General features: G+C 43.9%; 1 protein-coding gene across 7 annotated transcripts in view; it reads left to right on the forward strand.

Annotated features, from left to right (window-relative positions):
- Positions 1-1,258: 1,258 nt before the first annotated feature.
- CRK (CRK proto-oncogene, adaptor protein) overlaps positions 1,259-17,327 on the forward strand; it is a 36,264-nt gene continuing 20,195 nt past the window's right edge. For 2 of the 7 annotated variants that reach the window (XM_080827551.1, XM_080827552.1), the window contains exons 1-2: positions 1,265-1,622; positions 12,227-12,592. In XM_080827551.1, the coding sequence (XP_080683677.1) occupies positions 1,382-1,622; positions 12,227-12,592 (607 nt within the window). In that variant the 5' untranslated portion in view covers positions 1,265-1,381. Of the gene's footprint in view, positions 1,623-12,226; positions 12,763-17,327 lie in introns of all 7 variants that reach the window. The other 5 variants (XM_080827548.1, XM_080827547.1, XM_080827549.1 and 2 more) reach the window with 4 other exon arrangements.

The following is a 17,327-nucleotide window of genomic DNA, read 5'->3' on the forward strand; positions in this document are numbered from 1 at the left end:
GTGCCTCCTACCCTAGATCCTTGGCCTTTGAGAAGCTCTATCGTGGAACACAGACCTGTAAAATGAAAGATTATAGGACAATGGGTAGGAACTGTGATGGAAATAATATGGACACAGTCCTGTGGATGCAGAGAGGAAGTGATGGTTGGTCAAAAAGGGGAGACATTTGAGTCTGAGATCCGGAAAAGTTTTCCATAAAGAAGAAACACACGGTTCATGTGGGAGCAGCTAAGAGGAGACTGTGGCCCCATTTTATGCTGTGAACTAAACTGGGAATTTTAACATCTGGAGACGGTTAAAAGTTGTGCACAGGGTAGAAACAGACTTAGAGTTGTAATTTAGAAAGCCCACACTGGCAGATGTGTGCAATGCACTACAGAGAACCAGTGAGCAAGCTGTTCACAGGAATACAGCTGTAGATATAGAATAGAGATGGAGATCATGATAGCAGGGAGAGCAGAGGATACGTGTAGCCACAGCTAAGGTTTAGAAGAATCTGGACAAATGACCTGAGAGACTCAATGGAGAGAACTCTATACTTCTACCTGGCTTAGCACATTAGGCTCCTTTTGTCTTGAATGCTCTTTCCCCACTTGCCATTTCAACATTCAGTTCAAGCCACATCCATATCGAATCCCTTTACTGACTGGATTGGGGGCCCTGCTCTGTGTTCCTAGAGCCCCTTATTGGGTCCCTATCATAGCAGTCAGCATTCCTTTGTCATTGCTTCCTGGTTCCTCCCACTGGTCTGTAAATTCTGTGATGTCAGAGCCCAGCCTTGATCACCTTTGCACCCACTCGGCAAATGTGGTGTCAACTGTTTGCTGAATGAATCAGTGCAAACAAAAAACTTTTGCCAGTCTACAGAGAAGCTGGAGGAACCACCAGAAAAAGACCGATGTCCCCAGAAGCCCAGGCCCTGGGGCCACATCCATCTTCTGTACTCGGAGTCGCTGCCTAGAAATCTTGGGCCTTCCGGGAACTTGAAACCTGGTGCAGCGACGGGCCGCGTGGCTAAAAGCGCAAATACAAACCACCGACCGACTGCTGCCTAAGCCCCCATCCCCTTGCCCCAGACTTCGCCTCTCCATCCGGTGCAGTTCCGATCCCTACCAGGCGGCGACGCACGTGAGAACGCGTGCGCAGTGAGCGCTCGAGGCGTCCTTTGCCCTTCTCCTAATGGCGGGTTGCGGTCCCCTTCCCGGCATCCTCGCGGGGGCAAGGTGAGCGTCATTTCCGGTGGGGAAGGCCCGCGGCCGCCGCCGCCATTTCGGACACTGCTGTGAGGCTGAGACCGGAGCCGGTCCGCTGGGCGGCGGGCGCCGGGGCAGGAGGGGCGCGCGTGGCGGCGGCGGCCCAGCGTGTAGGCACGGAGTCGGCCATGGCGGGCAACTTTGACTCGGAGGAGAGGAGTAGCTGGTACTGGGGGCGGTTGAGCCGGCAGGAGGCGGTGGCGCTGTTGCAGGGCCAGCGGCACGGGGTGTTTCTGGTGCGGGACTCGAGCACCAGCCCCGGGGACTATGTGCTCAGCGTCTCCGAGAACTCGCGCGTCTCCCACTACATCATCAACAGCAGCGGCCCGCGCCCGTCTGTGCCACCGTCGCCCGCCCAGCCTCCGCCCGGTGAGGACGGACGGGACGGGAGGCCCCGGGCGGGGTGAGGGCCACGGAACTCCCCAGCCTAGCCGGCTCCTCTTCGAGAGCTGACCTCCACGAGGGACGTGGGCAGAGGGCTGGAGTGACCATGGCAGGGGGGAGCCTGGTGCTTGGGGTCGTTCACACCACGAGCGGGTGGGGGGGGGGGGAAGGAGTCGCCGCTGACCCAGGCCTCTGGGTGTGACTTGGGAGGACAGCCCAGGGGAAGGGGAACTGCTTCGGCCCCAGGGTGGGGCTAGCGCCCGGGCCAGGCACAAGGGCAGGGCCGGGCAACGTGGGGACAAAGAGCTGAGGGGGATGTTGGCACTGCGGGGGCATCACTTGGCAGCGGTTCCCAGAATGAATTCGATAATCCTACAAGTGGCTTTTTAGACTTGAAACATTTCCTGTAGTGCTAGAGAGCCGGGCTTGGTTTGGAGAGCTATTCTCCCCTGCTGGCCTTTGGTAGGAAGTCACCACATACTAGCCCGGAGGGATGGAGACACCCTCAGGAAACCGGTCAGCTTTTTCCTTTCTTGGGCATTTTTCCAAAATACTTTTACTGTCCTCTTCCCCCGCAGAGGACGAAGGTGGTGAGCTAAGTGTCTTGGGGATAGGAGTAAGCCCTCTGTGATCAGCCCAGAACAAGTTGATGTCCAGCTGATGGTGTCCAAGAGATCTTAAAGTCCAGAGACAGTTTCTACAATGAGGGGGTTCTAGTTTTCAGGGTATTTTGTGGAGGGCAGATTTTTTTTCCCCCAGGAAATAAGCTAGTGGAAACAGTCCCTTCCTTGAAAGTGAATGGAACTTCAGTTTCATTGGACTTGAACATTGTCAGTGCTATGTCAGGGCCTCTTCTTGCTCAGTAAGTTGGGGCTGTGAGCTAGGTCTTTCTTACCAAGGATCACTGAGATGTGACTGTCTTGAGAGTTGTTTGGAGAATGTTAAGGAGATTTATGCACTTAGTGCCTGAGGTTTGTGAAGTACAGAGTAATTCTGAGGTTGTCATCTTACCATCACCTGTGTAACAGCATCAAGAGTCTTAGTCTTTCTCATTGTTCCCAAGTTGAAGCAGTTTTCTTCTGACTAGCTGAGCCTAGCTCCAGGCCAGTCTCTTTCCCTTTTGGGATAGTCCCAATTTAGATTTATTCACTCTGGCCAGAAATGGGGAGGTGGGATAGTCAGTCTCTTTGTTGCTAACAAATACCAGTTATTAAAAAAAAGAGTATGGAGTCTTTAAGTCCACAAATTATCCTAGGTCTTCTCAGTCTGGTTAGTTTAATAGCATAACGTGAGACAAGAATATTGATGTAACATAACTTTGCCCTAAACCAGGTAAATTCTACCTTTTTTTAATGTATTTTTTTTCCTTAAGAATTATTTGTTTATTTGATGGGAGAGAGAGAGAGCACAAGTAGGCAGAGCAGCAGATAGAAGGAGAGGGAGGAGCAGACTTCCCGCTGAGCAGGGAGCCTAATGTCCAGCAGGATCGCAGGACCTGGGATCATGACCTGAGCCAAAGGCAAACGCTTAAGGACTGAGCCACCCAAACACCCCTAAATTCGACTTTTTACCACCTTCTTGGTGTCTGGGGTTTTACATTACAATGCAGTAATATGATGGCAAACGGTCACTGAAACTCAATTTTTGACCTTTCCCCCAATTTTCAACCTTTTGTGTATACATTTTGTAAAATTTGGAGATGGCAGCAGGCGGGTTTGCTAGTTTGAGCTTTCTCCACACCTTGGTGTTAGAACTTTATATCTCTGCGCTTACCTTGATACCGAGCTCCACCTTTTCATAACAGATATGAGTTCAGATCCTTGGCCCAAAAGAGAAGGTGAAGATTGCCAGAGTTTGTGGATGGGGTGTAGAAAGTTCGTGGGCATTGTGGTAATTCTTATTTCTGGTAATGTGCCCAGTTTTCCACACACAGCAATTGATTGAGTTGCTGTCCTTATAATAAAGATTACTTAATCTTTGTTCCCCATCCTCTCCCATCAAGCTCTTTTTCTTTTGAAACCACACAGAGAAATTTCTTAAATTTTAGAAAAGCATGTAGAATATTAATAGCTAACATTTATCGACTGGTTATTCTATGCCAAGTACTTTGCTGAGTACTTTCTGTGCTTTATCTCATTTTCTGCCCATAACAATCTGGTGAGAAGTACTGTGATCTCTATTAATTAAAATATTTTCATTTTATAGGTGAGGAAACTGAGAGTCAGAGATTCAGTAACTTGCCCAAGGTCACACAGCTGGTAAATGACTGAGCCAGATTTTGAACCTCAGAATTCTGACTAGAGAGCTGACACTTACGCTGTACTTCTTTTTCTTTCCTTTTGAGATCTGAACAATGCACATAGAAGATTCAACACTTTTGTTTTTGTCATGGGGTCCTAGGTTCTGTTTAAAGATGAAAGAATGACAAGAAGAAACTAACTTTAATATTTGGACAATACTTGTCTGTTATCTAAAAGTCTAATGATGAGGCTTTTACAGTTCTCATTTGCCAGATTGAACATGAAAAAAACGAGCTTTTTACTTAGGACTATATAGCGTATTTTGTAGACATAATATTTTTGTATGGAATGGCTTATTCCTTTAGAGGAATATGAGTAGGATGGATTAGGTATTTTTAAGCTTTTCTGGTGAGTATATTTTTAACTTAGTTGTTCAGCTTCCACAGGCTGCCATAATCTGGGAGCACCCTGGTGTGCCTCAGGGCCATAAGGCAGGGTTTGGTCAAGTCTACTGGACATACCCTGTCAGGTTGGACTTCAAGGTGGGCCTCTGGGGAAGGCTTTGCAATCATTGATTCACATGTTTCTTGGAGCAATGAGGTATTACTAGACCTTAGCCAGTAGACAGTTGACAAAATTGAATAAGAGTGAGCTGGGAGAGTAGTTTTAAGTCTGAGCTCTGGAGCTTGGGTTTGAGACATTCTTCCTGGCCACTTACTACTTATGTAACTTTGGGCACATTCTTTAACTTGCCTCTGCCTCAATTTCCCCATCTGTAAAAGAAAGGAAATAGTGATATTGACCACATAGGCTTCTTTTGAGGATTAAATGAGTTAGTGTATTAAATGCTTAGGAATGGGGCTAACATATAGTAAGTACTTGATAAGCATTAGCTGTATTAGTCTTATGAACATAAGTATGAGGTTGGGAGAACAGGAGTTGAAGTAAAGTGGAAGACTTCTCAGCATTGAGAGGCTCACAGGCAGGCATGATGTGGGTTGGTGAGCACTGGTAATATGACAGCATGTGTAAGGGAGTGAGTGCTGGGGTGGAGCGTGATGGAGTGCATCAAGAAGTGTGAAAGGACCTTGGATCCGTGACATGGAAATATGATGGCACCTGGTGTTACCTGCTTAACCCGGAGCCTTCTACCTATTGTTCTAGGGGGTGAGGGAAGCATAAGAGCTTGCCTCATTTGGGGGCAGGGAGGAGCAAAAGTTGGGGTGGTTATTGTTTACGCTGCCTCTTCAAGGTGGTGCTGGACCAAGCCATTCTCTAGAGATCTTGTGGGACTGTTCATTACCTACTGCTTTTGTACCTCCACCATCTGCGTTTCATTTGTTTACCTCATTTTTGCGGTTCTCAAACCTGGTCCGCATGTTTTACTCATCAGTTACAGAGTATCCCTCCATCCAGTGGTTCTGGAGAAGTTCTTCAGTGAATTACTTTTAGGTTTACATCCAAAAAAGGATGCCGCGGTAAAAGGAAGTAGGTTTATTTATTGCAGGACTTCTCAGCCATTTACTGTGCTCATGTGAAATTATGACCCTCCCAAGAGAGGCAGGTATTTGACCACAAGACATTTTGAGATGTCTCCTCAGATTCTGTAGAATCTTCTCTGGGAAACAATGCAGTGGACTTTGGATTTGGGGATTATTCGAAAATTTCTAAAGGAATTAAGAGGTTTGGGCAGGATACAGTGTACCAACTGCTTTTAGGAGCTTTTACTACATAGGTGTTTGACACCAGGAGAAGTTTTAAATAAGAGATCATATAGCTAGTAATGGCAGAACCAGAATTCATTAAACCCAGTCAGTTTGAATCTGTGAAATACCATGCTGATACCCACCATTTTTAGAAAGTTCTGTTTGCTTAGGAGGCCAGATATTTGATACCTCTTAAGGAGACCTTCTCAGATGAAAGTCAGCAGCCTTTTTAGCCCTTTGTATTGGACAGGTGGTGGGGTGTGTTAAAGCATTTTCTATAAATACCATAGGCAGAAGAGGAGGAAAGGAGTGGAATTTAGGAAAGAGGAAGGGAAAACGGAAGTGCTTCGAATTCAGGGAGAGGCCGATGATGGAGCTGCTGTGGTGGTACCCATGCCAGAAGTGACCTGGCCTGTTGAAGCCCATGGAGCTCTTGGGTGTTCTTCATAAAACCTTCAGGGAATGGTGTTGTAAAAATTGATGTAACCTGAGGGCTAAAATGCTTAGAAGTAATGAGTTGAGCATGTACAGAAACCAAAAGATAGGAAGTGCTTGCACTGATGTTGATTTCTTAATGTGTTTGTTCATAACTTATGTTCAGAATACCAGCACAGGTTTATGTAAAACAAGTCAGTGAGGTTTTCCAAGTCCCAGCAATGAGAACCTGGTCTTTGGTTCATTTCTCTAGACTGACTGACTATATCTCCTTCCTTTCCTGTCCTTCTATTTCCTGCCCTTGGCTGTTTGTGGTTGGAAGGCGATGAAGTAGGGAAAAGGAGCTGGAACACATAGCTGTGATGAGGTTTGGGCTTATCTGAGACTTACATTCTTTTCTCCCCGCTTTCCTTCTGGAGTTTGGTTGATGGTCCATGTATTTGACTGCTTCAGCAGTACAGAGAAACAGGCACTCCTCTGGTGGAATTATTATAGTGTCAGTAAAATAGAAAAAAATTTGTGGGTAAAGAATATCAAAGGAGTGCCTGGCTGACTCAGTGGATAGAGCATACAACTCTTGATCTTGGGGTTGTGAGTTCAAGTTCTGCATTGGGTGTAGAGATTACTTAAAAATAAATCTTTTTTTTTTTTAAGAGTATCAAAGATTTTCCTTGGTGTTTTGCTTGTATTTCTCTAACTGCTGGGATTGCCAGGCTAAGCCAAAGAAGAGAAGTCATTGTGGGTCCAGTTCACACCATGCAGCATTTGAGCAAGAAATGAATTGAACCAACATCCTACCTTTATATTTATGGCAGAGGAGCTGCCATTTTTTCTTTTCGTAATTTTCATATTGATCTTTACAAGGGTCTTGGCTTTGTGCTCTTACTTGTTCTTCTAAACTATCACCCCCCTCCCCCCAAAAAATCAAACACAAAACACATTTTACTTCAGCTAGTACAGTAATGGAGGAACCGTAACAATGGATGACAGGGAGTGGTTACCTTCCTTTTTAGAGTGAAAAGAATGCCTTGGAAATGTTCAGGTATGGTCAGGGCTGTTCTTTCATGGTGATTTCGTTGTATCTAAGAACACAGTTTGTTGTTGCTACTGGTTTTTTGTAAGACTACATCTCCAGTTGAAAGTGAAAGTCAAGGGGGAAATAATGTCTTCCTAAGACCTCCTGCTTCATTCCTTGCTTACCAACCACACTGTGTGTACCTTTATATCCACAGCTGTGCTGTGAGCTTCTTAAAACTGGGAACAGACTTATATTTACTTTCCTTCCCTCACTTCAGAATTTTGTTCATTAAGAATAATATCTAACATTTACTGAGTACTGTCTTCCAACCACTGTCCCAAAAAGGCAACTAGTGAAAACCATTTTGGCTTTTGCACCTTGGCATGTAGTTGGGTAAACTCTAGCAAGGGAGCTTTTCTCCCTTTGTGTCATTAGGACCATTTTCTAAGCCATGGGTACTCTGCTGGTGTGAGGGTTCTCCCTAACACTCTACCCTGGAGGCTTTCTGGACCAGACAGTGTTCAGTAGGTCTCCTTGGAGCTCACATTGACCCAGTCCTTCACATAGTTCAGCAGGCCTAAAGGATCACTGAATTAACCTAGTGGTAATAAGTAGAATGACCATGTATCTCATTGCCTACCAGACTTGAATGGGAACAATCCCCCTTCAGTGGTCCATTTGAGGGAAGGCAAACTCCAGAGTATAGCACCACCATGCTCTGGTATATTCCTAACCAAAGTTCTCCAGTTCAGCTCTTGGAACTACTGGGATTGTGTCCTGCAGGTACCTGATGAGTGTTTGCTGTAGATATGTAGTCCTGGGTCTGGGCATCTATTTAAGCATTTTTTTTAAAGAGATTTTATTTATTTATTTGACAGTGAGAGAGGGAACACAAGCAGAGGGAGTGGGAGAGGCAGAAGCAGGCTTCCCGCTGAGCGGAGAGCCCAGGGCTTGATCGCAGCACCCTGGGATCATGATCCGAGCCGAAGGCAGATGCCTAATGACTGAGCCACCCAGGCACCCCTCTATTTCAGCATCTTGAGTGGGGAGCCAGCCCCACTGAGTGTGGGCTATTAACTTGTTAGCTTACAGCCATGAATTCCACAGATGGACTTGTGTGATACAAGAAATGTGCAACTGTCCTTTAAATTGTGTCTTGGTGTCTCGTGCTTTCATTTGCGAAGGCATCTTATCAGTACTCATTCTGTATTGAGGACTTCTGGTTAACTTCTGTAGTTTATCTTTTCACTTCTTTCCACCACTGGATTTCAAAGGTACTTTTTCTGGTCATTCTGGAAGAAGTGATTTCTAATACTGAGCAAAATAATTGGGTCTCACTTCTTTTAGAGTGCAAATTGATTTAGACATCCATCTTGGGCTATCACAATATTTCTATTTCACCACATTAATCACAGGCTTTCATTTATTTTGTTTTTTTTTTTTTTAAGATTTTATTTATTTATTTGACAGAGATCACAAGTAGGCAGAGAGGCAGGCGGGGGGGGGGGGTGTGCAAAGCAGGCTCCCTGCTGAGCAGAGAGCCCGGTGTGGGGCTTGATCCCAAGACCCTGAGATCATGACCTGAGCCGAAGGCAGAGGTTTAACCCACTGAGCCACCCAAACGGCCCTCACTGTGGCTTTTAAAGATTTATTTGTTTATTTGAGAGAGAGAGAGAGAGAGAGAGAGAGACAGCAAGCGGGGGTGGGGAAAGAAAAAGGGAGAGAATCTCAAGCTGACTCTCCATTGAGCGTGGAGCCCGACTTGGGGCTCAATCCCATGACCCTGAGATCATGACCTGAGCCCTGTTACTATGGCTTTTAGATAGTGGACCAGTGTTCTTGGAGTGAAGAACATAAATTGGGCATTTTCCCTTAACAGAGGACTTGAACAAGTAACCCTCTCAAAAGAAGTACAAATAGTAACCTTGAAATACACCAAACAATCAAAAGATATTTAAAAAGAGATAGCATTTCTCGTTAAATTATCATTGAGGGGCACCTGGGTGGCTCAGTTATGTGTCTGCCTTTGGCTTAGGTCATGATCCCAGGGTTCTGGGATCAAGTCCCGCATCAGGGTCCCTGCTCAGCGGGGAGCCTGCTTCTCTCTCTCCTTCCTGCTTATGCTCTCTGTCGCTATCTCTGACTCTCAAATACATAAAATCTTAAAAATAAATAGTCAATGAGAAAGAGCCTATGAGCCGGGGGAAGGGCGGAGGGAGAGGGAGAAACAGACTCCCTGATGAGCAGGGAGCCGGATGTTGGATCAGATCCTAGGACCCTGAGATCATGACCTGAGCTGAAGGCATACACTTAATGGAGTGAGCCACACAGGCATCACAAATTGTCAGTGATTTTTCTTTTCTTTCTTTTTTTTTTTTTAAGAATTTGTCAGGGTGCCTGGGTGGCTCAGTGGGTTAAGCTGCTGCCTTCGGCTCAGGTTGTGGTCTCAGGGTCCTGGGATCGAGACCCGCATCGGGCTCTGCTCAGCAGGCAGCCTTCTTCCCTTTCTCTCTCTGCCTGCCTCTCTGCCTGCTTGTGATCTCTCTCTGTCAAATGAATAAATAAAATCTTAAAAAAAAAAATTTGTCAGAGAACAAGCAGTGGGGATGGCTGGCAGAGGGAGAAGTAGGCTCCCCACTAAAGAAGGAGCCCGATATGGGACTCGATCCCAGGACCCTGGGTTTATGACCTGAGCCAAAGGCAGATGCTTAACCAACTAGCTGCCCAGATGTCCTTTGCAATGCTTTTTAAAATGCTGTCCTGGCTAGGATATGGAGAAAGTGGGAACTCATAAATCAGTGGTGGCAGTGGAAAATCATACAGACCTTTTGGAGGGCAGTTTGGCAACGTAAACCTTAATGTTCTTACCCTTTGATCCAGCAGGTGCATTTCAAGGAATTTATTCTAATGAAATTAAAAAATACCTTGTTAATAGATAAGAACAAAAATGCTCATAATATCATTTTCACTAGTGAAAAGTTAGGAATACTTTATAGCTATTAAAAGTCATGTTCATGGGGCACCTGGGTGGCTCAGTGGGTTAAGCCTCTGCCTTTGGCTCAGGTCATGATCTCAGAGTCCTGGGATCAAGCCCTGCATCAGGCTCTCTGCTCAGCAGAGAGCCTGCTTCCCCCTCTCTCTGCCTACTTGTAATCTCTCTTTAAAAAAAAAAAGTCATGTTCATGAAGAGATGAGAAATTTTTTGTTATATAAAAATAAAATCTTTTTATTTTATAAGAAAAAAAGGCAAGATAAAAAATTTATATTACCTAAATATAAAACTCTTGTATATATTTATGACATACTTGTATACACACACACACATTCAAATTTGGGAGATAATAACTTAATACTGAATTGTGGGTTAAGGCTGATTAAAAAAACAAAACAAAAAAACAAGCTCTGCAAAAACCAGTTTTCTATTTATTTTATTTTATTACTTTACCAGGAAACCACAAGGTAAAAAAATCCAGTAAAGATGATTTGATATTTTGGTGCTTAGCAGAGTGTAAGTTAAAGGGTATATTCCTGGGGGGCCCAGGTGGCTCAGTGGGTTAAGCCTCTGCCTTCAGCTCAGGTCATGATCTCAGGGTCCTGGGATCGAGCCCCACATTGGGCCCTCTGCTCAGCAGGGAGCCTGCTCCCCCCCACCCCCTCCACCTCTCTGCCCTGCCTCTCTGCCTACTTGTGATCTCTCTGTGAAATAAATAAATAAAAATCTTCAAAAAAACCAAAAAGGTGTATTCTTCACTAGAAACTTTTTCATTTGAACTGATACATGTTAATTTATTATCTTTCAGTTCTAGAATCTTGGGATAGAGAGGAAATATATCCTGCAGTCAGATGCTCAATGCCTGAGCTATACCCCCCTGAGGGAACACATTCGGAAGCATGCCCTGTGTATCTAGGGCCGTACACACCTTTGCATTATGTGAATTTTAAGGATTCCTAGTGTCTTTTCTTTTGGACCCTAGCGTGTCATAAGAGGTTGAGAATTTTATTTTTATTTTTATTTTTTTAAAGATTTTAAGTAATCTCTACACCTAACGTAGGGCTGGAACTTACAATGCCAAGATCAAGAGTTGCATGCTCTGCTGACTGAGCCAGCCAGGTGCCCCCAGAGGTTGAGGGTTTTTTTTTGTTTTGTTTTGTTTTTAAGATTTTATTTATTTGACAGAGATCACAAGTAGGCAGAGAGAGAGGAAGGGAAGCAGGCTCCCTGCTGAGCAGAGAGCCCGATGTGGGGCTTGATCCCAGCACCTTGGGATCATGACCTGAGCCGAAGGCAGAGGCTTTAACCCACTGAGCCACCCAGGCGCCCCGAGGTTGAGAATTTTAACACTTTATTTTTTCAGGCATCCTTATTTACTGTTTTTCATGACCTGAGGGAGCAACGTGGTTTACATGTTTTATTTCAGTGCAGACCTTAGGAATTGATCGTTAAGCAGTTAGCTTCCTGGTTTCTCTTTTTAGACTCCTTGGTTCTTTTTCCTAATTAAGGTTTTTTGTTTGTTTGTTTGTTTTGGTGGCTGTTGGAAATGAAATTGAGGGTGCCTGGCTGGCTTAGTTACTAGAGCATGGAACCCTTGATCTCAGGGTTGTGAGTTTAAGCCCCACATTGGGCATAGAACTCACTTTAAAAGAAAAAAAAGCAACAAAAACACCTTTTTTTTTTGTTGTTAGAAATTGTACATTCTAGATGTGAAGAGAAGGAATATATGAGCCTGGTGTAGATAGATGGCAAGTTCTCCCCACCTCTTCTTGGAAAAGCTGCTGGGACCTATGAAAAAGGAGAGTTGCTATATTTCCTGAGGTTGAAAAGAAGATTACAACAAAACCTTGAACCTTATGCTACTCTGTAAATGGGATAGCACAGAACATTTTGGGAGAATGAACAAAAAAGTCTCCATGTTGCTTTGTCTTTGATCCAGTATGAAAGCATGCCCTGACTGGCCTGGTCTGTTAAGGCCTTCTGTTCCATCTCTGCTGCAGGTGGTGATGGGCATCTTTTTAGGGTATGTTTTAACTATAGAGTATGGTTTTCAGTTTACCATAAGGAGAGGGGTTATCTTTTCTAGACTTTTTTTCTGATTAAGTATTGACTAAATGTGTTTAGGAAATGGTTAAAATCTGCATTTCATCTCCTTTGTAATACATCTTTAAATAATAGCCTGCTCTGTTTTTTTCCAGGGGTGAGCCCCTCCAGACTCCGAATAGGAGATCAAGAGTTTGATTCATTGCCTGCTTTACTGGAATTCTACAAAATACATTATTTGGACACTACAACATTGATAGAACCAGTTTCCAGATCCAGGCAGGGTAGTGGAGTGATTCTCAGGCAGGAGGAGGCAGAGTATGTGCGAGCCCTCTTTGACTTTAATGGGAATGATGAAGAAGATCTTCCCTTTAAGAAAGGAGACATCCTGAGAATCCGGGATAAGCCTGAAGAGCAGTGGTGGAATGCAGAGGACAGCGAAGGCAAGAGGGGGATGATTCCAGTCCCTTACGTCGAGAAGTATAGACCTGCCTCCGCCTCAGTATCGGCTCTGATTGGAGGTAACCAGGAGGGTTCCCACCCACAGCCACTGGGTGGGCCGGAGCCTGGGCCCTATGCCCAACCCAGCGTCAACACTCCGCTCCCTAACCTCCAGAATGGGCCCATTTATGCCAGGGTAATCCAGAAGCGAGTCCCTAATGCCTACGACAAGACAGCCTTGGCTTTGGAGGTACATAATGTGCAAAATGTAGAAAGAAGAGATCTGCTACAGGGTCTCCCTTTCACACCTCTTAGAGCTTTGTAGGAATGCTGAATACAAACACCAGCATTGTGATGTTGTAGATGTTGAACCATTAAGTACTGATTTTGGCATTAATGTTAGGTTTTCTCTTTTTTTGTAGAAAACCTATTTTGGAATAAGTAAGCTTAAAATTGTATAACTGAATGTTCTGATTGATCTACTAAACATACTTTGATTTCTTTGATAACACTACCTGAATTCACAGGAATTAACCTAAAATATTTTTTTCTCATCTACCTTCTACTCTGATTCTTTCTTTCTGTTTATCAATGTCTAAAATAAGGTGGGCTCTGTCAAAGCACTTAAATGGAATTTTCCCACAAAAAACATGTTTCTTCTTTAGGGGGCATAGAGTTCTTACCATTGATTGCTTTTGTTTATAAAGTAAGAATTCAGGAGGAACAGTAAAGCATAGAACAGATGAGAAGAGATCCATACCCAAAACTGCACTCCAAGGAACAGCAGGTTTACTTGGTTTTTGTTGTTTGGTGCATTTTATAGCAAGGAAGCTGGTTCCTCCTGAGGAGTAAATTCCTGCCTTTTATGGCGAATAGTTATGCTTGGTAGTCTGTCTCCTCTGGTCAGCTGTGGCGTTGGGTCTATTCCTTTATTCCTCTCTTTAACATTCACAGCTTTGTCTCTTCTCTCCTCCCTCCCTCCCTCCCTCCCTGAGATACACAGAGCTAGTGGTTCAGAGTAAAAGCTTGTACAAAAGTGGCATGCCATCTTTCAGAACCTACTGATAGAACTTGAATGTAAGTAAGTAGCTAACTTTCATAAGTACAGGCTGAAGTTACGTGAGCTCAGACTAGCAGAGAAGGAGCAAAAGTGTATTTTTATAAACTGAAATCTCTAAGTGCTATTTCCTTTGGGTCAGGTTCACACAGTGGGAGTAAAGCTGCCTTCTGCCTAAGTAGAAGTGTTAGCCTACAGAATAAACTGGGATTCATTTGAGCCAGTCTCTGGTATTACTGGATTTGAAAATTTTCTTTTACATTCTGGATAGTGGCTGCAAAGAAGGCTAGTTGAGTCTTAGAGGTTTGACTGAAAAATGTATTTTTATAGTGCTTGTTTTTTGAGATTGCATTGTAACTTAAAAGTATCATGTCTCTGCTTTGATAAGAAATGAAATTATGGGTCACACCATTATTTCCACCACTTTGAGTTTGCAGGATAATGAAAACAAGTTTCTTGCCTTGTGTTTTCATTTACGTTCAGATGATGTCAACATCCAACATGGTGCTGTGCATATGGCAGATGGGACTCCTGACATTTTTTGTAGACCTTGTTAGCACTGGGCTGGAGTATGAAAACTAGCAGTCATGAAACAAGCCAGCTAACAGCCAGGAAAGAATAGTCATGACATTAATTTTGTTTCCATTTGCATTCCCTTCCCTCTCTCCTTCCTTCTTTCCTTCTTCCTTTATTAAAAGATCATCTTTTTTTTTTAAAGATTTTAAAGATTTTATTTATTAAAATATTTTATTTATTTATTTATTTTATTATTATTATATATTATATATTATATATTTAATTATATATTTATATATTATATATTATTTTATTGTTATATATTTATTATATTATTCACTTTATTTATTTATTTATTTATTAAAGATTTTATTTATTATTGTAGAAAGAAGGAGAGAGAGAGAGAGAGCACTTGAGCAAGGGAAAGAAGAAGCAGACTTCCCACTGAGCAGGGAGCCTGATGCAGGAGTTGATCCCAGGATGCTGGGATCATGACCTGAGCTGAGGGCAGACCCTTAACCGGCTGAACCACCCAGGCACTCCAAAGATACATCTGTTTATTAGAGAGCTCATGTACATGAGCATGAGGGGAGAGAGAGAGAAGCAGACTCTGCTAAACCCCGTGCCTAATGTAGGGCTCATTCCCAGGACCCTCAGATCATGACCTGAGCCTAAATCAAAAGTTGGATGCTAACCGATGGAGCCACGCAGGTGCCCTCCCTTTTTATTTTTTTATTTTTCCTAAGTAAGCTAAGTAAGGGCTCATTCCCAGGACCCTGAGATCATGACCTGAGCCTAAATCAAAAGTTGGATGCTAACCGATGGAGCCACCCAGGTGCCCTCCCTTTTTATTTTTTTATTTTTCCTAAGTAAGCTAAGTAAGGGCTCATTCCCAGGACCCTGAGATCATGACCTGAGCCTAAATCAAAAGTTGGATGCTAACCGATGGAGCCACCCAGGTGCCCTCCCTTTTTATTTTTTTATTTTTCCTAAGTAAGCTCAATGTGGGGCTTGAACTCACGACCCTAGATCGAAACCTGAGCTTAGATCAAGAGTTGGACACAAGCAGTTGAGCCACCCAGGTGCCCCTTCTTTTTTTTTTTTTTTTTTTTTTTTTTTAAGGATTTTATTTGAGAGAGGTGGGGGAGCATGAGCACGGGGAGGGGCAGAGGGAGAGGGACAAGCAGACTCCCTGCTAAGTGAGGGTCGCAACTCAGGGCTCCATCCCAGGACCCCAAGATCATGACCTGAGCCAAAGTCCAATGCTTAACCAACTGAGCCACCCAGGAGTCCCTAAGATTTTATTTTTAAGTAATCGCTATATCCAGTGTGGGGTTAAATTAACCCAACCCCAAGACCAAGAGTTACATGGTCTACCAACTGAGACAGCTGGGTGCCCCTGCATTTTCTTTCTTTCTTTCTTTTTCTTTTTTTTTTTTTTTAAGATTTTAGTTAGTTAGGGGCTCCTGGGTGGCTCAGTCGTTAATCATCTGCCTTCGGCTCGGGTCGGGATCGAGCCCCACCCACATCAGGCTCCCTGCTTGGCGGGAAGCCTGCTTCTTCCTCTCTCACTCCCCCTGCTTGTGTTCCCTCTCTCGCTATCTGTCTCTCTGTCAAATAAATAAATAAAATCTTTAAAAAAAGAAAAAAATATTTTATTTATTCATGAGAGACAGAGACAGGGAGAAACAGGCTCCCTATGGACCAGGGAGCCCCATGCAGGACTCAAGCCCAGGACTTGGGATCACAGTTTGAGTCGAAGGCCACACTTAACCAACTGAGCCACCTGGCTGCCCTGCATTTCTTTCTTAAAGAGAGCTGTTTTGTTTTGTTTTGTTTTGTTTTTAAGAGTTTATTTATTTTATAGAGAAATCACAAGTAGGCAGAGAGGCAGGCAGAGAGAGAAGGGGAAGCAGGATCCCCACGGAGCAGAGAGTCCGACGTGGGGCTCAGTCCCAGGACCCTGAGATCATGACCCGAGCCAAAGGCAGAGGCTTAACCCACTGAGCCATCCAGGCGCCCCTGTTTTGTTTTGTTTTTTTTAATTTTTTTTAATTTATTTGAGAGAGAGAGCACGGACAGAGGGAGAAGCTGGCTCCCCGCTGAGCAAGGAGCCCCATGTGGGACTCGATCCCAGAGCCCTGGGATCACAACCCCAGCTGAAGGCAGCCATTTAACCAACCGAGCCACCTGGGCGCCCAGAGAGAACTGTTTTTTTTAATGATGCCTGCCTTGATTAGAGGCTGCAGTGCTCAGAAATAGTTGAGCTGCTCTTCTGCTGTAAAACGTAAATCTTGTGAAATAAATAGGTGATTTCAATAAGTTTTGTTTTTTGTTTAGATACTGGTTTTGAGCCACATATGTTGATTGCTAAAGATGGCCTCCTTCAGGTTAAAACATATACCCCAAAGTATATATGCTTTATAATACCTTACGTACTTAAAAACGAGTCAGTTTAGCATCGTAGAATTTTAGAGCAGGAAAGGACCTTCGATATCTTTATTTATTATGTAAAAAGAACTGATGTTAGACAGATTGGATCGTTCAGCCTATTTGGAGGTAGAGATAGGATGAACCCAAATCCACTGTGGTGCCTTTTCTACCATGCTCGGTTCAATCTGTGACTCTTACTGTTTTATAACCATGCTGCTGCCCTTCTCGGTATAGGTTTTGTGTGGCTTCACTGGCAGCATATCTGCAGTTGGACTGTGCGCGAGGACAGTTGTGCAGTCAGTACAGTATAGCTGTACAGTACACAGTTGTCTATAGCTCTTCTTCCCTATCTCTGGGTTTTTATAAGAGCTGATGCCCTATTGAGGTGACACTGGGAGATAAGAGTAGGAGGCTATGGTGGTCTGGTCTTACCGTTCTGGTTAAACAAAACATTCATGGTTATGAATGACCTAGTTCCACTAGTCTACATTTTACACTACATTTTAGTGGAATTTTACACTTAACTTGAAGTTGATAAATTAGAATCATTGCATTTTAGAATTGGGTAGGGCTCTAGAGATACTGTGTTAGACCAGCAGTCTTCAGACTGCTTCTCGGTATCCCTCAGGAGAAGGGGGACACCAAAGGGGCAAGGCTCTGTGTTCCCTCTCTTGCTTCAACCAAAGCAGTTCTGTTTTTAACTGTATTACGTATTTGGATCTCTCTAAGATTTTGTTTGAAGAAAGGATTTCTGTACTTTAAAAATCTTAAAAAACGGGGTTCAAGAACCACCTGCCCTCACCTTAAAG

This window comes from Martes martes (assembly GCF_963455335.1).
Source record: "Martes martes genome assembly, chromosome: 16".
Lineage (NCBI taxonomy): Eukaryota > Metazoa > Chordata > Mammalia > Carnivora > Mustelidae > Martes > Martes martes.